This window comes from Thermobia domestica, chromosome 18 (assembly GCF_964235325.1).
Source record: "Thermobia domestica chromosome 18, izTheDome1.hap1.1, whole genome shotgun sequence".
Taxonomy (NCBI): Eukaryota; Metazoa; Arthropoda; class Insecta; order Zygentoma; family Lepismatidae; genus Thermobia; species Thermobia domestica.
Genome location: NC_137471.1, coordinates 167,454,428 through 167,479,497, shown reverse-complemented (window position 1 = coordinate 167,479,497; position 25,070 = coordinate 167,454,428). Strand labels below are relative to the sequence as shown.

At 36.0% G+C, this 25,070-nt stretch overlaps 1 protein-coding gene across 5 annotated transcripts in view; it reads right to left on the bottom strand.

Moving 5' to 3' along the window:
* The window catches only part of Sin3A (SIN3 transcription regulator family member A), a 177,123-nt gene that overhangs the window by 7,685 nt on the left and 144,368 nt on the right, over positions 1–25,070 (bottom strand). For 4 of the 5 annotated variants that reach the window (XM_081746192.1, XM_081746194.1, XM_081746196.1 and 1 more), the window contains 6 exons: positions 23,631–23,871; positions 21,982–22,193; positions 20,196–20,391; positions 6,362–6,531; positions 4,366–4,548; positions 2,624–2,934 (listed from right to left, as the gene is read on the bottom strand). In XM_081746192.1, coding sequence (XP_081602318.1) covers positions 2,624–2,934; positions 4,366–4,548; positions 6,362–6,531; positions 20,196–20,391; positions 21,982–22,193; positions 23,631–23,871 — 1,313 coding nt within the window. The remainder of the gene's footprint in view (positions 1–2,623; positions 2,935–4,365; positions 4,549–6,361; positions 6,532–20,195; positions 20,392–21,981; positions 22,194–23,630; positions 23,872–25,070) is intronic. The other variant, XM_081746195.1, reaches the window with a different exon arrangement.

Genomic DNA, 25,070 nt, shown 5'->3' with positions numbered 1-25,070 from the left:
CTACCCCATGTCTGATGACGTCTAATATTTTCTCATTTTCAAGGTTCATCGGGCTAATATTTGTAGTCTTAAAAGACGATAGATACAATATTTTCTGACAAATCTCGATGGTTGCTGTCGGCAAGAGGGGTATTCTACATCGAAAGATTCTAATACCGTATTTGCGCGAATATAGACCGCACCTAAACTTTTGACATGAGATTATAGAAAAAGTAAATCTCGAATATACGTCGCACTACTAAATTTACGAGAAAGTTGTGTGTTGCAGCTTTGGATGTGTGCATCAGCCATCCATTCAAAGACAATTCTATAGAAATCACATCATGAACAAAGCAACTTTGACGCCAAATGTGTGTGTATTACAAGTGTTTCGTTGGATTTTGGCTGCTTGGAGGTCAATATCAGAAGAACTTGTCATGTCATGTAAAGTTTCAAAAATGGAATTTCCAATAATCTTGATGGGACTGAAGATGACTCTAAGCAGCATTCTGGATCGTCTAGCGAGGGTGAAGAATCAGACGCTGGTGATGCTGAGATGGTAGGAAGTGACTGCGCTTCATCTGGGTGGGTACAAATAAGCTGACACATTTTTGCTAAACAAAGTTGCTTTTCTTTTTTTTCAAGAACAGGTACTGTACATAAATATACCGTATATATTATATTTACTGTATAACAAAGATATGTAGTCGCTGTTAATAAAACTATTAAGTGTAATTTTTGTGTCAGTGTTAAGTGTTTTTAATACCCAACGAAGATGGCAATAATTGCGAACAAGGACTTTTTTCTTCACAAAAGTAACTGCAGTAACTAATAATGGTATTAATATCAACCCAGAAGATACGTGTACATGTCTTTGTGAAATTGACGATTTATTATCTGAAGGGAAAAATCTCGATAATAGGCCGCACCATGATTTTTCAAGCCTAAATTTACGGAAGAAAGTGTGGCCTATATTCGCACAAATACGGTACATCATGTATTTTCCTTCTCGTAAAAACTATTCGAGATGATGGGTGGTCGTACAAAGAGGTTTCACTCTGTATATATACTGACTACAGAAAAAAAACTAAAGCGACAGAAAAAATTACTCTTGTGAAACTTAATTAGACGTAGCAATAGAGAGGTAATGCTTCACACATATTACCTCCTACTGTCAAGTGAAAGGGTTATGAGTGGATTGCTGTTCTAAGTTGAGAGTCATTGAGCTGAAGTAACGAAATTAATTAGCGTAAAAGGTTGAAAAGCTGCGATTGTTTAAAAGGTACGGTTCCCCATCAGCAATGACAGACTAGTGTACCCCAGGGGCGGAGTGGGAAATCAGGGGTCTTCATAAACTCTCGCATACAGAGCTTACATGCAACTGCGCACATTGGTTCAATTTGCACAACAGGCTTCATACAGCAACAGGTGCGTTATTATTGAAGATAGATAGATAAAACAGTTAAGAAGATGAAGACACTCTCCCTGAGGCTGGCATTTTTTTCTCATCATAATGCTGTGCGGCCGAAATAGATAACTATTTGAAGGACACGGTCAGAAGGAAAGAAGAAAACAAGAAACTGGGAACTGAAGAGTTAATACTGATGTAAGAAATCAATTGACACAAAACTTCCACGAGAAATATTCACATGCAGAAGAAATTGATACAAGTATACCAACTGACATTAAATTTTTCATGCATCAGGTGCGGAAGTAGTAGGCTACTGCGCACAGAAAACGGTTAAGAAATCGTGGAATGTGAAAGCGATAATGCGAAAAATCAGCGAAAGAAAGGTGAAAATGGTACAAGCAGCTACGTAACGAATTAAAGGAAACACACAGAAAGAAAAGAATGTATAAAAGAAAATGTGAGGACAGTGAAGAATTAGAAAAAACACGAAAATATGAGCAAATTGAGTGAATAAACATCAACGTTACTACCAAATCAACGGTCCCTGGAAGCCAGACGTTTCGCTTTGATTATACCTGACTCTTGAGAGATCCACTCCAGGGCGACATTATGAAACTGCCAAATATTAGAAAATAACTGAAGATGATGATATTGTATGTAATATTATCGCATCTTTTCCAAATCTGAGCCACTATAAAAATGAATCAATCTCCACACTACGCTTCTCATCTAGAAATGGACTGACACTTATGAACAATCTTTCTTACAGTATCACGAAATTTTGTAATTCACACTTTTTACAAGAAAGTCGACTTTGTTTCATTAAAGTTACCTTCAATTTCGTTCCATTTTCACTCACAAGAATGATAAAGAATTAGTGACAATTCTTAATGAACTATCCAACACACGTTTTCCAAAAACTAAATTTTGTTATAGATTTTCAACAACCATACTTTCTTATAGCTTTGAGAAGACAAGCCATTTCTCTCAGGACTCCATAGGAAGGGAGGAACGTTTAACATACGCCTCCAGTTCGACAGCTTTTAGATGTCATTGTTTCAAGTCCCAGTAAACAATGAAACTGTCGGAGTGAATTACAAAAATTCATGGTACACGATAAGATTGTTCATATCTGAATTACGTTACCTACAATATCTATTAGCAATTGTTTATCAGCACTTACAACTTGCACACTAAATTGTGAATTTCTGAAATTCTATGTTTCCCACCCACCTGCTCTTTTCCTTTCTTTCCTCCTCTTCTCCATCCATTTCACTTTCCCCTTTATCGGAATGCCTCATTTTCCCCTCCTTCGTTCCCTCTTTCTCCTTGCCTTTACTTGCTTTTCTTCTCCACAGCCGGACATTTCGAGGGAGGAACACAGGTTTCCGTACCAGTTGGTCCCTCAGTTCCTCTGACAACGTCTCGCCACCGGTAACGAACTTTTCAATATACGTTGACCACTTCTCGACCTCCACCACCGGCTCTGGCTCTTCCACTTCCGTGTCCAGTAATTCCACAGTTAATTTACAGTCGTGTTTATACTACAAAAGAAAACAACACTGGAATGAGTATTAACTTCCATACTGTAACCCTTTCCTATGTAACAACTTATAGCTTCAACAACAACAAGAATTTTAGGAAAACTAAAAACGAATCGAAAGATTGCGATCTTGGACAATTATTAGTTTTTGGATCAGGAGCCACAAAAATTTTTGAACGGTTCCTAAATCGAGTTTTCGTATTTTCTACAGAATAAGCACATCGTACTGAGTTAACTCACAGTTTAGGTTTGGTTACACTATATATAGTTCTCCAGATAAGGCCTACAAGAAAACTTTTGATTGAAATATTTGATCCAAAAAAGGGAACTACGTATTTATCAAATCTATACTAGCCACTGGAAGGTGAATGTAAGTATGTATCGCCTTTATTTCACTCAAATTCAATGGGCTGATTTGAATAAATGGTTCCCTCATGTTCTCATTGGCTGATAGCTATAAGTTATGTACCATCATCTTTCTTGTTCAGGAAACTGAGCAATAGCACAACAAAAGGCAGAGACAGATTGTGAAAAATTTAGTATCTAATTTTCTATAATTCTATGGATTCCTAACAATCTGTAGATATTAGATTTAACTTTCAGTTTCTTGAGATTGAAAATGTGATTTAACTAGTTATTGACTTTAGAAGCAATTAAGGATTGCTCTGGAAAAACTTAATTTGTGAGGAGGAAGAGATTTTGTCAAAAAAATTTCATAAAATGGACTCAGTTCAATATCTTCAGATACAACCAGGCAATCTAAGTATACCTAAACTTTTGGAAAACGTATTTAACGACGACTTTGGAAAAGAGGGAATTTCAGTACTACAATGAATTCGTAATCGCGTCATTGAGTATCGTAACAACGAAGCCAGAAAGTTATATAGAAGTTCCACCTAACGAAAATTCAACTATTTTTCATTACATTATCTTTCAAATTAAATGACGAGCTAACACTTCAGGTAGTTTAGAATATAATTAAATAATTGATCTATGTGACAGGCTGCCAGTATTCAATATCGCACGATCGACGATCTATTGGAAAAGATAGGCGTTATTCAAAAATAATTTAACTTGTCAATAATATCAACCACCAATAGTATTCTCTCTCTATCCGATCCATCTAAAACAATCTGTGAGGAATTTCACTTATGAAAGATCTTATTCGGAACTGACATTACACGTTTTTCAGCAACAGATCACAATACATTTTTATGCACGGAATAGAAAATTTTCACGAGTGTTGGATCCGATTTATTTTATTTATTTATTTATTTTTAAATAATCTACCGGTGTATTTTAATTGTTAGACTACAATCACATACGGTAGTGTTTGGTATTGCAATGAATACTAAAAGTTTGAGTATTAAAGAGCACTGTTGCATGTTTATTATATAACACCTTTTATTGTCTCGTTGCCTCTCCTACTTACCACATAGATCTTAAAGCAGTTCTCGTCCGATAGCATTTGTTCTGCTTGTCGCTGATAGGATAACTCTGCTGCCGCCCGCTGATGAGCTGTGTTGCACGGACCTCCGCAGCCCCCTCTCCTCTGCTCCTGATGGAAGAGTTCTATACAAAGCTGACACGTCTCATCCGTTACTAGATGTTGCAGCTGAAAGCATAAAACAAATCCATCATTAACAAAACAGTCTTGACTGAATATCGTCACCTTGATCATGAAGTAAAAGAAAACAATGGAGACTTTGAACTGTAAGCTGACTGTTCGATATTCTGAGTTTCTAACTACTGTCCTTGTTATTATTATTTCAATATGGATATCTGTTTTTATCTAAATTACTCTGGCTATATATATATATATATATATATATATATATATATATATATATATATATATATATATATATATATATATATATATATGGGTGCGACTGAACCGTGAATGGAAATAAAGTCTCCCGATTTATCATGCCGATTTACTAACCATTACGTTATCCAATCCAAACAGATCCTTGAACAACCAGAATGAGGAGTGGTAGCTCAATGGTTCAGCGTTCACCTCTGGTGCAAGAAGTCCCCGGTCTGACCTCAAGGCCATGTAACTGTTTCTGGTTTGACCACGGGTTCTTACATTTCCTCCCGCGTTTTCATTCTACCAATTCTTTCATAACTACTCACTTTCATTAATAACCTTTTCCTTTAGTCTCCTGAGATAACCGCGGGACACGAACGATTTAATTTCCGAGCAGTTACACAAAGATTCCCAGTCTTGAGATCGAACTCATACATGACCAGGGAGGAATATATAACGTGTGTCATTTTCTCAAACCACAGCTTGGTGAGTTTAAATTTTGGACTCTAAGTTTTAATGCAAACTGGTTCGAATTAAACTATTTCTACCTTTGTGATTAAGACTGACGAAGCACTTTCCGAAGTATTGAAGAAATTACATTTATTCTCGTACCGACGATGTAGTGAGAGAGATTGCTTTATTGATTTTACATCTTCAGTGTATGTAACATCTGGCAAAAATATATTACCCTAAGTTTATTTTCTGACAAGAATTGGTAGGTTTATGCGAAATACTGCTAGACTATTTCTAGTATTTTTCTGGACTATTTTAAATACTTTCTCTACTTCCTTGACTACTCTAATGCTTTAAAAAAAAGTTAGCCAATTGAAACTTGTACTTTCAAGCTTTAGTCACAGCAGTGGACGATGCGAAACGTTTTCTATAATTTTGATACTCTGCAAAAATAAAGCTTTTAAGCAAATAATTTGATTCTGAAAACAATCTGATTGTTACACGAAGCACCGGAACTTAATCCTTAACTACAGGCTTATATATAAAACTATGAGATCCTTATTCTTGTAAAGGCATAGAAAGGTAGTTTCACAATACACACAATGTCATGTCTAAACGATTCAAGCTGCAGAAATCCCACTCTTACTAATGATATCTTCACGCGGACTATTATTCATTGGAAGAGCACTAAACTCTGAATTTTCCAACTGTGACTGTCTCGGCAAAAATTGTTGCCTTCTTCAGAACAGATCCCTTCGAAAAACTATTCTACCGAATATCATTGTTATTCTTACTTCTAATAGTCTTTCATAAAAATTTGCCTTTGTATCTAAATACTCCTATTCATAAGCACTAATCCGTATCTTATATAGATGACTAATAATAATTAAACAAACACTGCCTTTCAGTTTCTAATCTCAATCTAGAAGATAACGGGATACAGTTCCATAGACAACATGTTTTCTGAAAAGATCTGTGCTGAAGAAGGCAATAACTTTCTGCCGAAACGTTCACAGTTGGATTATTTTGGGTCCTTTTGGGGTAAGTATTTCTTTTAATGAATACTGAGTTTACATACTATGAAATCAAGTTGCAATGCCTTTAGTTGCCTGTCATATAAAGCTTAAGAAATTTCTTACATACTACTAATTTGTTTATTTACCTGTCGTACTGCGTATGTTACAACTTTATCAAGAGTGAAGGCCACATATGCATGTATTCCAAACATTTCTCTCAACGTATCCTCATACGCATTAGTATCTAGATTCCCATCTAAAACGTTCTTAACCATATCTAAAAATGCTGGATAGTAATCTTCAACTTCTATTTCACCTGCAAGAGAAATACCTTGTAAGATGTTGCACACAAACACTTTTAATAGACGAAATCAGTTAAGTGGTATATACCAGGTGTGTTAGAGAAGTAAAAATTTTTGTGTTAACGATGAATTTTATTAGTTTTACAAATCATAATTATTTCCTTGTAAATAGTCCCCTTGGGCAGCTACACAACGACAGAGGTGTTGTTTCCAGTCTTTGTAACAGTGTTGGAAGGCTACTATTGAAATACCTTTCAGCTCATCGGTTAAGTCTTCGGGATATTATCCACAGTACCAAAATGACGCCCTTTCACGTGATTTTTGAGCAAAGGGAATAAAAAGAAGTCACAGGAACTGGGATCCGGTAAACAGGAGGCTGACAAAACCACAGGAATTCACTTCTGCCAAAAATCAGCTGGAGACTGCAGTGTGCCAACAAAAATTACGGAGAACAACTCCCTGGCTTCTCCCGGTTTTCCAAAACATCTTTTGAAACTCTCCCTGATGCGTAATTATTTATATAGGCTTTCCCATGTTGATGGGAAAACAAAACCAAGAAAACATATCAACGATGATAAGTAATATATTTTCCATAATAACTAGAAAAATGAATAATATGGAAACAAATAGTATTTTAATAAGTTACAAAATAAAAATTCCTACACAAGGCAAGAAATTAAACGCCTTCTCTAAAACTTGAATCTGTAACGTTAGTTACATGATGAAACTTTTTTTCACATATGAAAGGAAAAAGCCACAGAGAGACGCTCATCGAGAAAGCAAAAAAACGTCATTTTTAACGTCAGAATAATTTTAAAATAAGGACATTTTTTTTTAATCTTGAGACGAATCATCATAATGAAATTACAATTGTATAATTACTGATGCAAAGTACACTTTGATATCCATAGTTGTATCCCATTAATTAAAGAACAGAAGTCCGATTAAATCAGTCCGGCTATCTACTGAGTATCCAAGCTAATGCATACGCTGATATTGTAGCTGTATCAGCTATTTTAAATAAATCTCTTCGCAAATTAGAGTAAATTGCAATGAAACCGAAGAGCTCAAATACGAGTAACTGTACTCCAAACGTCTTTCATTTATGTGACAAGCTACCTTTATTTAATGCAGAACAGGAAAGTCCAAGAAAATCTAAACTGGTGAGAAAAAGAAAGAAAAAAATGGAATTATGCCTACGTCGAAAATGAATTTCCCATTGGATCATTGATCCAAGCGCATTTTGTGGATGATTCACAAAGATAATCTACTGCACTAGGGAAAGCAAAGGATAATGTACACACTTATATAACATACGTTTGTTACATTATCATTACTGGAAAAGATAGTTGAGATTCTAAGTTTGAAGTTGCCAATTACAAAACTAACATTCAACCACATCTAAAATTATCTTAATATTTTCATTTCAAATCTTTTCCAAATCTCATTCTTAGCAAATCGAAATTCCTTGACTTTTCCTTCATTATTTTCTGTCTTCTCAAATTCCCTGACTATTCCCGGCTTTCCACGTTTGTCGTTATCCTGCGTCTAATTAAGGGTCTTCACTACAGCGAAATTAAACTACCGCTAATTTTAGAGTTTTTCTATAATATCTTCAAAACAAATAAGAATATTCGAAAAGCGGAAACGTAGTGAACCAGACAATACGATTTTGCATGTGATACCTTTACCACATTTATCTATCTGCTTTTGGTGTGTCGCTATTTACAGGACCCACAAAAAATGCTAACTATCTACAGTTGCAAATTGAAAGCAGACAGATGAGTTGTGATAACGGTATCACATGCAAAATCGTATTGTCTAGTTCACTACGTTTCAGCTTTTCGAATATTTTTATTTGTTTTGAAGATATTACAGAAAAACTCTAAAATTAGCGGTAGTTTAATTAATTTCGCTGTAGTGAAGACCCTTAAGAGGCCTCATCCCGGCGAAATTAAAATACCGCTAATTTTACAGTAGTTATGTGATATCTTCAAATAGATAAAAGGTAATCGAAATGTAGAACAAGAGCGCCCTAGACAATATCATTTTACATGATATACCATTATCACGACTCACTTATCTGCTTTCGATTTCGACTCATTTTGAAAATCAGCATTTATTTTCGCATTTCTAAACGGCTAAAGACGGAAAGCCATTAGGTGACTTGTGATAACGGTACCTCACGCAAAATAATATTGTCTAAGGCGCTCTTGTTCCACATTTCAATTATCTTTTATTTATTTGAAGATATCACATAATTACTATAAAATTAGCGGTATTTTAATTTCGCCGGGAAGAGGCCTCTTAATGCGCTGTCATGGTGTAGCATCCAAGCAAGTGTAATGTCTGGTTGCACACGTACCACCCTTTTCCTAGGTTCTTCAAAGTCTTCCCGGTAAAAAGTTTGATTGGGAGTTTGTCCTAATGGTACAAAATCCTTGAGGACGATCCCATGACTGTCACAAAAACAAATGAGCATCAATTTGATTTTGGATTTATTTAATCGTCTTCTATTCGTTCTCGGCCTTCTGAAAAAGGCTTGTGCCATCTAAACACTTTTGCCCTGGATACGGAATGTTCTCCGTAAGTCGTTTGTAACTTTTCGTAAGTCACTGTAGCGGATTCGCCAACACACACAAAACTTGATGGCGATCCATTTTTGTAACGTACCTCACAAATACAACTTTACTTTAGACGCTCTCCACAATCGTGTATAAATTGAAGCAAATTCAAACTTGTACAAGTCAGCGCAGAGAGTTAACTCCCGTGTGACGACTGACGCAGCAACATTCTCGGTTCGTGCAGTGTTGCCAAACTCGTTACTTCTCTAACACATCTCGTACATGCAACACGTTTTGCTATACATTATGAATAGATTCAAATACAGAAAGATGAAACTGGCATTACATGTAAAAGGGAAGTACTCACTTCACTTTACCACTTCGACTTCTTTAAATTATATTACCACAGAAGACGACTACTTACTTTCTTACTATATCGAAATTATTTTTCTAGATATGGAAACTACATTGAAAACATGGTAAAACGATTCAATATATATATATATAGGGTGTACCATTTATCTTGATACGACAACTTCTTAACTTTTAAAACAATATATACTAAACACTAAAATTTCGTACAACGCAAACATCGACAGGTGAAAACTGTCTGGTATACTCTCCAATATCAACAAATTAACAGTGTTGTCAACCCAACTGAAGTTATATTTTTTCAATGGCACTACGTCTGTTTATTACATATTTCAAATCTACATGCAGGGATTTAGGATTTAGATTGCTGCGCTCTCGGCATCTTATGGCCATTTAGCCCGTCACGTTTGAGGGATGACGTCCCTCGGCGAGCACACTATCCGGGGAAAGTGAAGGAAGGAAACGGCCTGAGACTTGTAAGTTAGGTACCATCCCGGCGTTTGCCTGGTATGAATGAGGAAAACCCAGGAAAACCTCATTAAAGGTGGCTGGCCTGAAAAAGCTGTTACATTTTTTCGACCGAGTGCCCCCACCGGGAATCGAACCCGGAACTAAATCTACATGCAGAACGAATACTTCAAATACCGTACTTACTAAGCAGTGTTGCAAAGTAAGGACGGTACGGCATCACAAACACTGAAAAGCAACGAAATTTGGTGGTGGTGGTGGGGGCTGTAAACAGTAATAATGTAACTGACATGGATATGATATCCAAAGTACCACAAAGTAGAATACTCCAGTCAGCATTTGACGTATTTCGTACAAGTGTTTAAATGAATATCATACATAAATATGGAGGTAGTATTCAATAGACATACAGATTATAATGCCGTTTACAGTAATTTGATACCTAAAACTGTTCCGGAGGTATGAAAAAATCTTTAAGTTTGATATATTGCTGAAAATGACGTACTTGTGGAAACTTTTAACAAATTGTTGATTTACTTTGCTATTATAATATCACAATATCTTTTAGTAGGTATAATTAGATCAAGTTCTCGAAATTTTAATCAATGTTGCAAACTTTATTTACCATATCTCCAGAATGGTTTGAGATATCTAGGAGCACGACTTTTTCGCACTAAGAATTTGAAAATTTCGAGTTTCGTTTTTCATATTTCGCGTTTTGTCGCATTTTCCAAATAAAGTCTCACCTTTTGAAAAAAAAAATCCCTGGCATTTTTACAATTGTTCTTTATATTCATAGATCCCTATAAAAATAAACCATTAATTACCTAAAAACAAAATACACTAAATATTTCACTTGACAATGTCAATTTCATTTATAGAAAATTATATTTTTGAAGTCAAACTGAGGTAAATCAGTAACTAGACTTACTATGAGTAGGAAATTTTTGCTGTCTTCTGAAAACACATAGGCACAAGTTACATTTATGCATTAAATACAAGCATGTTACATGTTTCCACATTTTCCTCCTTCATTGTTGTTGGACGTTTGTCATCTATCATCAGTCCATACTTACAAAAAAACACCTTACAATTGCATTTGCTTGTTGGAAGCCACACATTTGTAAGTGCATTTGCAACAAACTTCAAACGATCATCACTTTGGAACTCCCCATCCAAATGCGATGGTGATAGTAACGGGCAACATGTTCCCTATAGTCGTGTCCTAATCACCCAAAATGAACAGTTCATCTACGTTCTACCGTTCCATCAGCGGAAAACTAGCGTTTTTAAAGTAATGAAAACTCATTTTTAAAATTTCGCATTATATCGCGTATTGTCAGAAATTTCGCGCAAAACTGCCAATTTCGCATTTTATCGCGCAACGGAAACCAATGAAAATACACATAGAATATCATAAAACGCCAAGAAACTGAAAATTACTTAATTCTGACGCATTTAGTTTTATCGCGCATTGCGAAAAACTTGTGCCTCTAGAGATATCAAATAGCCGTAAACAGCATTATTATCTCTACATATATTGACACCAATCTATGGGATTGGATGAGTTACTCTAAGCACTTTTCCAAAATAAAAGTTTTTAAAAAAGCCAAATTTTCAATTCCTTGTATCTTTGTTCCTATTTATTTGAAACTAGCAAATACCCATCCTCGCACGGGAAGAATACCTTTTATTTTCAATATAAAGGGGTGAATTTGGATTTAAACGGCATTCGAAGTGTCACTGTTGGTCTCAGCGACCCCGAATACTATCAATTCGACACTAATTTTCGATCATTTTTATACCTCTCCCCCTCCCCCAAGCTGCTGTGCTGAATTTGATTTAAACGTCATGGAAATTGTCAGTCGTCATCTCAGTGATCCCGAAAACTATGGATTCTACACTAATATCGGTCATTTTCAAATATCTCCCCTCTCTTACATTGCACTGTCAACGTGAAATGATAAAATCCGTCCCAAGCCCGAACCTCACCTATGTTGAGAATTTGATCGAGATAGGTCAGGTGGTTCAAGCGGTGCGAACTCACAAACATAGTCACTTTGATTTGTATATATATATGTAAAACTCATGGTAGATTAATCATATCATGATCATTGCATTAGACACTAAAGCATTTTGGAATTGCCCCATTCGTCTCACTTGCATTAGCACTGCTACATAGGCCACCAAAATTTGGATGTAAGTAGGTTACAACACTTGAATAACACATGTGATATTATAGGTTTCAGTTTGACTCGTAGATCTGAAACATGTAATAACCCAACGTAGTGCCATCTGAAAAAATATAACTTCGTGTAGGTTCGGCAACATTGTTAACATGGTCATATTGATGTCCCCATGATGACATTTGCATAGTACAAAATTTCAGTACTTTTTATCAATAATTTAAAAGTTGATCACGGGCGTATCAACATAAACAGTCCACTCTACAATATATATATATATATATATACCGTGGACGCCATTTTTAGAACACTCGATACGGTTTTCAACATGTGACAAGGTAACAGTTTTTTTTTTCCTCCAGGTGACGCAATTTGACGTAAACTGTGGACGCCATAGGAGAAAGTTCAGTATGTAGCCTGGTTTATAGAGACGAAGTCCGATACCCAACTGGAACTATACTTCTTTGGGACACAGTAAAGAAAGGAACCACCGTCCCGATCAACTATTCGGGCTTACGGAAGCAGTGTTTTAAACAGGGGGTAGGTCGCCGATCTACTTCAGACGCCAATGTGAAATAGTTCGACAGGTGTTTGGAAGGAGTCCGACAAAATCAGTGTGTATGGTGGCTAGAGAATTGGAAATGTCACGATCAACAGTGCACGAAGCCAAGTGTAAGAGGTTGCGCCTTTATGCCTACATGGTGCAGCTGTTTCAGGCATTAAAGCCTACGGCCAAACCTCAACGCGAACAGTATGCATGGATATGCTTGCTACTTAGACGTTATGTTGATTCCCTGCGCTATTAGGCATAGTTTCACAATAAACTTACATACTCATGCTGCAAGATTTTTGCTGCGGACTGTACCTTGAACATGCTTGTGGTTGTCTAAGGGTCCAGAAGAAACTAATTTTGAAAGCATAATCTTAGGAAATAAAGCATAAAGCATAATTTAAAATATATAGGACAACTGAGAGGGTGAGCGCAACAGTGGTCTAACCCACATTTTTAAAAATGGAGAAAAATCAAGTTAAACACAAGTGTTTTTTTTTGTACAATATATTTATGTACAATGTATGACACATTCAACCACTTGTGGTTGCTTTTGGCATATTGTACAAAAAGCACATATGTTTAACTTTATTTTTCTCCACTTTTTCTAAATGTGGGTTAGACCCCTGTTGCGCTCACTCCCTCAATTCTTAGAAATTTCTGTTTAACTGCAAGTTTTACATACTGTATTCATATTTTGTTAAAACCAATATTTACAATGCAAAATCTTTGAATACAACAATGAAAAGCTTATTTTTTTATTTCTGTAAACTTTTTGCCAACAATGAATAGTACACAAGAACTCCACACTATATTGTTGTGCGTACCTCTTGGACTTGAGCACTTTCTGTACTTTTTGGTGGCATCTTTTACTTTCCCTTTCTGTATATACTGTATGCACCTCTAAGGCGCACACAAGTGATAGAAAAAACTGACTCGAGTAAATCATCTCTCTTTACAGTCATTAGTAGAAAGTTCATTAAATATGAAAGAAACTGGTTACATAAAATATTAATAAATAGATCAAGATATTTAGAATATTTAATGTACAGTAAATATTATACTTTATACACAATTAATGTAAAGCAATGATTGAAATTAACAAACAATACAGCATAAGTAAACAAAAAATAAAGCATAATGTGGGTTGCTCTAGCCAATAACATTCGCATATGAGGATCAGAGAGTTTTCATATTACACGTGAAAAACGAAAAGAGAGTTCCAAGATCAATATATGGTGCGAACTTATGTACAATTGCATCATTGGTCCATTCTTTTTCAACGAGTCTACCGTCAAGGGTGATACCTGGGCATAGAGTGGTACGGTACGTGACGTTTGGGCGCCGCCATTTGGGCGCGGACGTTTGGGCCCCGCCGTTTGGGCACTGGACGTTTGGGCGCGAAGCCATTTGGGCGCCAGACGTTTTGGCGCGAGTTAAATTAAAAAGTCATTATGTTAGGCGCTGAGTACTAAGTTCCAATCAAGATATCACAAGGTGTCTACTGTAGTGGAAGTCCTTGAATTACACTGGATTTTGTTTTACATATTAGAAATACTGGAATTTCAAAATTCTAAAAACTGAATTAACAATTAAATTTTGTAAATTTAAGTTTCAGCCAAAGTTAAGTGTGCTTTTTATTTGATAACTTTTCAAGCCAAAAGTAAGTAGACCAGACTAGATATGATTGATTGCATTACATACATAGTGAGCCTATTCCATTAAAAAATTTAAACAGGCCTTCTACTGTGGTTATGCAATAAGTGTGAATGTCAAACACATTTCTAGTGGCTAAATGACCAATATATGTACACTTAACAATATTTTTCACTTTGAAATCGTTCTTTTTTCCCTTTCTCCACTTTCTTTAATGCAGATTAAATGCTTACAATGGGACGAAAAAAAAGTGTGTTAAGTTTTGATTTTTATATTGGAATGTTAATATAAAAAAGTGATACCAGAAATACGGCATACTGCAGTTCCTAAACTCAATGTCTTAGACACCCTGTATTAACATCTTTCCCTCAACTCGATTAGGATTTAGGATTTTTAAATTTCTGGGTTCTCGGCATTTAAGGCCATTTAACCCGTCACGTTTGAGGGAGCACACTATCCGGGCAAAGGGAAGGAATGAAGCGGCCTGGACCTGTAAATTAGATACCACCCCGGCATTATTAACAGTCGTCTGATTCCTTCATTTTCTAGCTTTCTTATATAATACAAAAATTAGATCAGAAGTACAAGAACCGTGAACAAGCGAAAAATCAGTCCATGACGAGGTTAGGCAACAAATACCACAAACGAATTAAACTATTTAATTTAGAAAATATACAGATAAATGAGGTGAGATAAAAACAGAAGTATAGGAAATGTATATATCTTGATTCGCGCTTAGTTTTCAGTGCCTAGCTTACTTTATATGTCGTAAATTGTGATTTTTACGATGTACCTCGCGCCCAAACGTCTGGCGCCTAAACGGCTTTGCGCCCAAACGTCCGCGCCCAAATGGTGGCGCCCAAACGTCCTGTCCCGTAGAGTGGTATGCCACAATTGGAACATATGCAATCTGACGTTATATTCCAGCAAGATGGGGTACCATCTCACTGATGAAAAGTCTCCGAATACGTGGATAGGACGAGATGGTCTAGTTTGGTGACTGTCATGATCACGTGATCTTACATCACTGAATTACTTCTTATGAGGTTTTATAAAGAAACAGCTATATCGAACCAAAGTTACAACCTACAGGACACGCATCCGCAATGCATTTGAACATATCACCGTGGAGTTGCTGAAGCGTAAATGAAGAGAAAAACTGATGTATATGAGGAAATAAAGCTTTATGAGTTATCTTGTCATATGGTGAAAACCATTTGTTATTATTTAGTATAATTTTAAGTTGTTAAACTCTAAAGCTATGAAGATAATTAATGGACGCATGGCATATATGAGAGTCCTGTAATGTGAGTGTTACAGAAATTTAATATATATATATATATATATATATATATATATATATATATATATATATATATATATATATATATATATATATATATATATATACTGATTTTTATTTAATTTCTACACAGAAGCTTAAAGTGAAGTGTATAAGTTACAGCAAGAAAAGAAGAAGCAGAGTCTCAGAAAAACTCTCAAATTGTTAGTATATACAGAAAAACTGCTGAGACTTATGTTGTCACAAAGAAATCTCCGTATTTTTTTTAAACATAAACAAGTAGTAACTAAGAAGTCTTTCAATTTTACAACCCTTGCACCAAAGGTACCAAACGTGTTTATAAAACGTCTTCATGTGAATGACAACCTGGTGAACAAGACCACAACATAAGTGGCAGAAATCATGCAGGAAAACCCTTACAGACAATCCACGAAGGGCATGTTTCATTTATCTTTTTAATAACCTGATTAAAAATGTGTCAATTTCTGTTTTTAAGTAAATGTTGAAGTACCAGTTGTAATAAAACGTTCTCTGTTTTTGAGATCGCCTCAAAGTTTGATTTGAAGTATGTGGGTCAGTCAGAAGTTAGTATTTTCAGTCAAAGGCTATTTTGATAAGGCTGTGTGGCAACACTGCAGACATGTACCTGTATCGTGTGTAGCTGTATCCTTGCGGCTTTCACGAGGCAAGTGGAGGTGTTGTGATAATCAATCGTAAACATGTCTCGACAGCTGCAAGTGGCGTCCACACTGGAAACGCGTGCAGTGATTCGTCTTTTGTAGGCGAAAAGGTGTAACTGCACTGATATTTATCGGCACTTGCATGAAATCTATGGTGAAAATGCAATGCAATTGTGCTCTTGGATGATAATGGAACACTGCATGCAGCACAACAAACGTACGAACTTCTGACAAAATTTAGGTGTAAGTGTGATCTCACCCTCCTTATAACTCACATCTTTCACCATGTGATTTCCAGTGTTTGATACCATTAAAGACGAGTTTCAAAGCGACGATACCACTCGCATGACGAGGTGAAAGTTGCAGCCCAAGAATGGTTATCGGCCATTGGACGGGATTTCTTTACAGAAGGCATAGAAAAACTTGTACCATGCCTCGACAGATGCTTAAATAACGGAGGTAATTACGTTAAAACGTAGACTGTGAAAGGAACTTTACGATACAAATAAAGTTATTGTAAAAATTTCTATCCTGTTTTATTTTCTTAAGCACTGCAACTAACTTTTTCACTGACCCATGTACTTTGCAAAATTTCCTTAATACATTTTACTCATTACACATTTATGACACCACCAAAAATTAACTTTCGTTTCCTTGCTTGCTTCATGTATGTACACCATTTCTTACAAACGTTTACTGATAAATATACACCTATTTCATGAAGTTTATGTTTTAAAATTATTGTTCAAAGCCTTTGTATTTTAATAAGCCTTCTCCAAAATCAATGCAAATCAACTGTGCTGCCATCTTTGAAGTTCTTTTAGACCATATGTTTCTGAATGTTTATATGTTTGTGGTCAATCCTTTCGGCAATGAGATTTCGGAAACTACAGGATCTAGAAAGATGATGTTTTCCCTGATCGATTGCAAATTTTGCGTAGATTATCTAGTTCTAACTGAATATGTAAAAAACATGGCCATTATTTCTTTATTACATTTTTACGGGTACACTGGAAGTGTTAAAATTAAAAAATAAATAAATTAATTAATTAATTAAAGCATCATATCCTACGCATTATACATTTCAACATCACACAGTTGTATATTGGGGTTGTATATATATCTCTCAGGCGTTTGTTTCATGACCAAATAATAATGAAAAAGGAAGGATAACCATTTCTCCAGTCTAAGATGAATCTTTATTTTTGGAGTGTTTTGCCCAATTAACAACATATATAACTTACACTATAATTAATTGTGTATATAATGTATTTGCTTATTACATACTGCATGCAAAAAGAAAGAATACACTTATCATACATGAATTAGAAACTCCAACCGGAAGTAGGCTCAAATCTTACAAACGGTCCGAGATATTGAAAAAAATAATCGAAAAAAAATCTCCCCTTTATGGTAGACCTTATCGATTTTTATCTAGACGTCTTTCACTCGTGTCTGTAAAGGGACATGTACACATGTGAGGAATGAGAAGGAGATTCATGCTCATATCTGAATGATGCGATGTGTAGAGAGCGCAGATTCAGCTATATACACCTTAAAATACAACTGAGCAACTCACGTGCACCTAATCTCACTTCTTATAATTTTAACTCGCATTATTTCACAACGATGAGGTCATAAAATCTATGCACACGAAACAGCTAGTGCAAGATAAAATTATACCAAGTGAAGTGAGTTGTATATGAGTTGTTCTGTTCTATTGAGGGAGATGTTAGGAAGAACTCCGGGCATCTGGCTCTCTCGCAATACCAAGCCCCCTCATTTGATAACAGCGTTGAAGGTTGGTGTAAATGGACAAGTTTTGCCGATAGATGTCCCTACAGTCTTCGTATCTCTCTCATGTATTTTTTTACTTTCCACGAAACTACAATTTCTCTCACAAATTTCAACCTAGAGACTTCAAATTTTTAGAGAAGCAACTTCATAACCTATCGAAGGCAACAATCCGTGCCGATTTTTTTATTTAGAATTTTCTTCATTATTGAAACAATTCCATTGTTAAAGGTTTGGATATGCACTTCAACAATCAAGCCATTTCAATAATGAAAAAAATTCTAAATAAAAAATCGGCACGGATTGTTACCTTCGACAGATTATGAAGTTCCTTGTCTAAAAATTTGAAGTCTCTAGGTTGAAAATACATGAGATACGAAGACTGTAGTGACATCTATCGGCAAAACTTGTCCCTTTAAACCAACCTTAAAGGGAATTCGGCGCGCCGGATTCAAACCCCATAAACCCTGTCCTTTAATAGAGTTCGTGCCCTATTCTACATGACTATAGCGTAATCCAGTCTCTTAATTCTTGCCACCTTATTTCCTACTTTTCAATTTACTGTCGAAAGCAGAATTGAACTTGGCTGGTTGGACTGGAGTTTCGCATCCCTTCCAGTACCAAGGCTAAATGAAACACGGACCCACAGTTTAAGATATAATCCAAACCACCGTAATGTGTTCAACATTTTCAAGGCCCTCACACCGGCAATCAACCCTGAGACCCCGTGCACTAGCAACTAAACAAGACGACTAAATTTGAATTGAACAATAACGGGACATCTGATGAAATACTACGCTATGTAAGTAAAAGTCAGGTTTGTAAAATGTTTCATATGAAAACAATAGAGAGTATAAGCTTAGTAATTATCATTACGTTTGTGTACATTGAACCTAGTAATTATCATCATGTTTTCGTACACAAATTCTAATCTCCACAAATAATAATAATATGACCATTTTCGTCTATGGAAGCGAAGTACGAATGAAATGAACCTTTGGTTTAACGACTGCGCGCTAAAGCAGACGATAAGTGCAAATCATTAAGATAATATAAAGAACTCGAGATGCTCTGATGCGAGATCTTTGATGGTATCGAACTCGCATACATCGAATCGATCCTCCATATTGGAAAAGGATAAAGAGGTGTTTTCACGTAAGGCACGTAAGGTAGTAATTTATGTCTGTTTTATTGTTGATGTTTGCGCTCCTAGAAAAAATGTATGACGAAAAAATATATATATATATTTTTTTTAAATTTCATAGTATGTCAAAGGTAAGTAATTTTCTTTCTTCTTTTACCCTGCAACAGTCAATAATATAATGTGGTTGTGTACTTGTAATAACATTGGCTGAATAAGCATATGCATTGTGTTTACACTGTCAAAAGGTTCGTAAAGACTATTACTTAGGGAATTGTCAAGCTATTATTAAGTTTTCTTATTTATTGAACTACATGTTTATGAGTTGTTGGAAATTTCGCCAAACGTACAAGGGTTCTGTGACCTTAGCAAGGCAACTGTTTGGTTATGGAGGGAGTAGGCCTACTCTGTCTACGTTAAAAATTGCTAATGATGGTAATTACTGCATAAAATACTCCTCACTCACTGTTAAAAGGAACAAAAGGCCTATCTCTCATACAAGTCACACGTTATTTATCGATATTCTGTACAGAAAAAGTATATTTGTAAATGTGTCCATGTTCACTTTAGCAGACGTTTCAGCTATGCTATATGCCATCTTGCGGAATATACCATCTTGGAAGAGGATATCTCGAATCGAACGCTACAATCGAGAGCACGCTCGAATCAACACTGCGACATAAGGAAAAGCATCTCTGATTCTTTACAATATCTCAATAGTGCAAATTAATTATAAGAATGTTGTGTCAACAACGAAAATTCTTTTAATTGTTGTGTGAACCTAAAACTGGACCATATTTATCATGCGGCTATATTAACGCACATATTAGTACATCTGACGAAAGTAAAATAGTGAACCAGAGCAAGAGTGCCAGAATGATTTTAGATTCTCCCTAAAGACAGAGAAATTGAAGAGACTAAGTCTAATCCTATAAACTAAGAAGTAGGAGAAAGTCATACGAACACAGCAACTCACTCTTTGGCTTTAACCTCAAAGCCACTGCCGTGGATTCCTTCCGCTCCTTCTTGTCCTTTGCTTCCTCTGCTGCCAAACGCACGGCTTGCTCGTACATCTTCGTCAGTCTTTCGCAAAGGATCTGATGCAGACGCAAGAATAAGTACCAGTTGTTGTTCCCCATAAATAGGGTATAATACTCGTCCTGAAAACAGATGTAATAATGTCAGCAATATGGTTATCCATTACACAAGCAAATCCAAATGATAATGCGCACAACTACAAAACATAATGATACACAAAGACAGAAAAAATGCACGACTGGACTGAGACTCGAACCGGGATGTTCAGAATACCGTGCCGATGCCTTAACCACAACGCTACCCAGTTCAATTACAGAACAGCCATACTCTCTCTCTCTCTTACTCTTGAAGTTGGTATTCTTTCACTCACACTACATGGCTGTACCACAACTTCTATTGTACTTGGACAATCCAGAGTCCATATTCAGAACACCTCTGGCACGTACAGAGGAGTTGGTTTCCTCCTTTCGTTAATGTAATGATAATACAACCGTCAGAGGTTTACTGAATATGGACACTGGATTGTTCACGTTCATTTATCCATACATACAACCCTTTAAAGATTGCAGCATTTCACCTCATGGGCTCCTGACCTTTCGTTGGAGTCCATGTAACAGACCTCAAAATTGGGTACTACTCCTTGTTTAATAGTAATTTAAACAGTGGAAACAGGATATCCGTTCAAATTATAGATCATTAGAAAATATTTAATCTCTTCCTTTAAATGAGATTCTAGAAAAAAAAAAAAAAAAAAAGCTACATGGTAGTGGAAAAAGCGTTTCCACGTATTAGTTGAGTTGATTTTGAGTTTAACGTCCCTTTCAGCAGCGAGGCTATATGAGACGGGACCTACTGATTAACGTGGAATTCGAATCATAGGAGCTCCCGCCGGGAATCAAACCCGGGTCACGAGCGCAAAAGGTGCGTACGCTAACCACTTAGCCACGAAGGAGCTCTTTAAATATTCGTTAGTAACTAATAAATGTTCGGATCTGCGTATGTCTGCAATGAATTGAAGACAAGCACTGAAGAAAAAATTATATTGTGTCTTCTACTGTTTAAAGTGAAAAAAGTTCCTTGAAACTTGTTTGTTCATTTAAAACAAATAAAACTTAACATAGATAAGGGTTGGTTAAATAAGGAATGGGACAACGACTGAAAAATACATTTATTTAGTTGTCAAAACAACAACCAAAAGCACGAAGATAAGTTAGCAATCTTCTCTTCAAAAAGCAAGGGACAGACAACCTGATCCGCCATAACACAGCGATCGACAATATTTTCCCTTTGATTTTATATTTCTTACTTCTAATTTTTATGTTCCATGAGCAAGGCTCTACGGAAGATCGGAAAGTTTGGATGTGCAAGGATTTCTCAGGGGTCACAATTTCATTTAAGTGGAACCTATTACTCTATAAAACGAATGCAAACAAAACTATTTTATTTCCTGTAAATTTTAGTGTTTTAACAGCACCAGATATGAAAAATAATTTGCTGCTAAATGACTCCTTATGAAGCTATTATAAATGGATTACTTTCGAGTGCAATTTCCTTTACCGTACAGAAGACGCAAAATGCTTCGTCTGCAATAAGCAATAATAGGACATGATTATATTTGGCTTGCATAAGTTTCACAGAAGAATTTGGACAATAATAGTCTATCTTCGATACTCATGGTATTTATTTACTTAATTTTTCTAGCTGCGACTTACCGGATGTGTTGATAGTGCGTGTGGTGGAAGTTTTTCATCTTCTTTTCCTATTTCAATGCCCACGCTGTTAATGACTGGCTTTGTTTCTTGTTCCTCCATTGGCTCCACTGCTTTCTTCATCCCATTCACTTCCACCCTCTTTTGATTAACGTTCATTTTATTATCAGCATTACATAAGTTATTAGAACCACCTTCTTCGTCTTCCTTCTCATCTGTACAATTACAAACAAAATGGAAAAATACGTTAAAAAACAGAATAATCACTCTACATGGAATGGCGTAATAGTTATAAATAATAATACTCGCTAGGATTCTCGAATACAACAAAAAAAAAAAAAAAAAAAAAAAAAAAGCATTCACACAGCGAAAAAAAAAAAAGCATACAGAGTAACTCACAAGAAACAAAGGAAGGAATCAAACCTGGGGGTAAAAAAATCCTTTATTAAATTTCTGCCGGCAGATTTAAAAAACTATATAGTATTTTTCATTCTACTGTATTTTTTTGAAGTTCGAGATTCCCGCTCAACTACCTTTGATGCGTGGTCATAATTATGACTAACTTTACCACCGATAAAATTTCACAAAAGCCATAAAACAATTTTAGCCCTATAACTATGAATAAACAAATATCAATTACCAATTGTGCTGCCTATAAGTCAACAATAAGCCGCTATATCTAGCGTTTTTGCACCGTTTGTCATCTTCAAAATTTTAGTAGAGATTAAATTACGTTAAAAAATATAGATTTAACGCTCTCCTCAACCTTTTTGGTGACATGAAATTTAGTCCATTAATAATACAAGAATTTAGCAACTTTCCAATTGTAACTTGGCTATTTTCATAAAAACTGAGTTGGTAATAGCGCTCACTACCGTTGGCTTTGTCAACATCGTTTTACATGTGGTGTAAATTTGAGACTAAGATGCTGTGCTTATTTTTAATTAATCCAGTTAATGTTTATGAGTGATGACGGTGTTCAAGTTTGTGTTTTCGTGAAAATTACATCTACAAATTTTACTCTACTTTCTTTGTGCAGGGTTACCTATTTTGAAAGGTCCTTGCTGAAAACTCACCTGGGACCCATCCCTGCCTATACGCGTTGACGCCTGACGCAAATCACTTTTAAGTTTCACACTATGTTGGCTCTTTTATTCATTAAGGTCAGACATTTTTTCAGATGTGTCAGGTAATGTGACTCCTCTTTCCTGTTTGTTGTTGTTGAACCTTAGATAGGTTGTGTAGCGTATGGTATACCTTGCTAAACGAAAACAGAAATGAAATTTTTCAGTTTAGAGTTTTTTTTTTCCTCGTTTAGCAAGGTACACCATACGCTACACAGCCTATCTAAGGTTTAACAACAACAAACAGGAAAGAGGATGGGATGTTACTTTGAAGGAAAATCAAGCATTAGCAGGTGTTACGAGCAGAGAAAAATGTGTGACTGATTTTAAAATAGACTAAGTAGTGCAGAGGTCAGCACACTGGCAGTCACCCACAGCAGAGTTAGTTCACCGAATCAATCGCATTCTTTTCATCTTGGCGTCTACTAGCCATAAAAATCTTAATAGCATGATACACATCCCTGTTAATATATATAAGATTTTTCATAAGCCTTTAAAAAGTTGACTAGGTTCAAAACCCATACATACCTTCATCTTCGCGTTCGTCTTCGCTCAATTCCTGCCGCGGATGAAAAAACAGATCCGGTATAAACTGTCGTACAAGCTGCTTTATTCGTTGCTTATCCTCTTTATGAATGCCTGTTTGCCTTTTCACATGATGAATAAGGAGGTTAGCCGCATCGTCTAAAACGGATTTATCTTTGTAAGGTAATATCAAATGAGGGCCTGTCATTATTTCTCCTGTGCCTTCTTCCGCTTGCTCGTGACGCTGAAAGAAAAAATACAACCATCAGTCGCTATCACTCATCATGTAACTTTCATAATAATTTCACAATACAGAAAATTAGATAAAGGAGAAATAAATATGGAATTTTACTAACTCAGGAAACAGTAGTACCAAATTCTATACTGACCTCGTTATCGATAATACGTGTCCCAAAGTTAATTTTTTATCTCAATTTCGACAACTTGGGTGCCGTCTTCTACTAGGGAGTGATGAATGTTGTTTGTCGATTCTTGTACCTACTGTTAATCTAGTTAGCTGGGATCCTCTTCTACCTAGATTACAGTACTACTAAATTTGACACTTTGCATGTTACACATAAATATGGGGTGTCGGGATGTATTTGCTACCCTAATTATGTTTTAACTCTGTCGTTTCAGACACCTGAAGTCAAAAGGAACTCCAATGGAACAGTCAAAATTTCTGCATCATAATGATTCTTGCCAACCATCCAAACTGCATAATCAAGAAAGCTGCTCAATGCTGCGTGAACATCGTAAAATCGATATGACGTGAAATGTGAAGGTGCAAAGAAGACTATGAAGCCACGGATCGTAGGAAAACAGATAACCTGCCGGCTATGTGTTATTGCAGAAGAAAGTGACGGAAAACAAAGGCAAAGAAATCTGAAGTCTGGCGCGACAAATAGATGTTGCGCTGTCCACCATGAAGCTAGGTGTAATGAAGATTATCCGCGACTACTCCTAACAAGAGGCGTAAAGACAGAAAAGGCTGTCTAGCAAAGCGCCTGATCAGGGCAAAGAAATTCCTTGACGAAGTGAAACATCCTGCTGAACCCGAAACAACGTGATTCTTTGATGATTTAAAAAAAAAAAAAAAAAAAAAAAAAAAGTTTTGTCAAGACTAGTTATACAACTCCTAGGACAACAGATGACTTGGCTACAAATCCTTCGGACGTTTCTCGTGTCATGCACATTAAATTTCCCCAAAATGTGACGGTGTTTCGATTTGTCTCCAATGAGAGTGATGTTGATGCCACAACACCTTTGAACAGGGACTGTGATTCAATTCAGCTCTTTCGTGGCCATATGGTAGCGTGTCTTCAGCGCGGGAGAGATTTCCAGCGGAAGCTAATGTGAATCGGATCCCGTTAAAGTTATAGGTCAACGTCTGAATGCTGAAAAGAACGCTAAACTAAAATCCAACCTAATGCAATCAGGTTC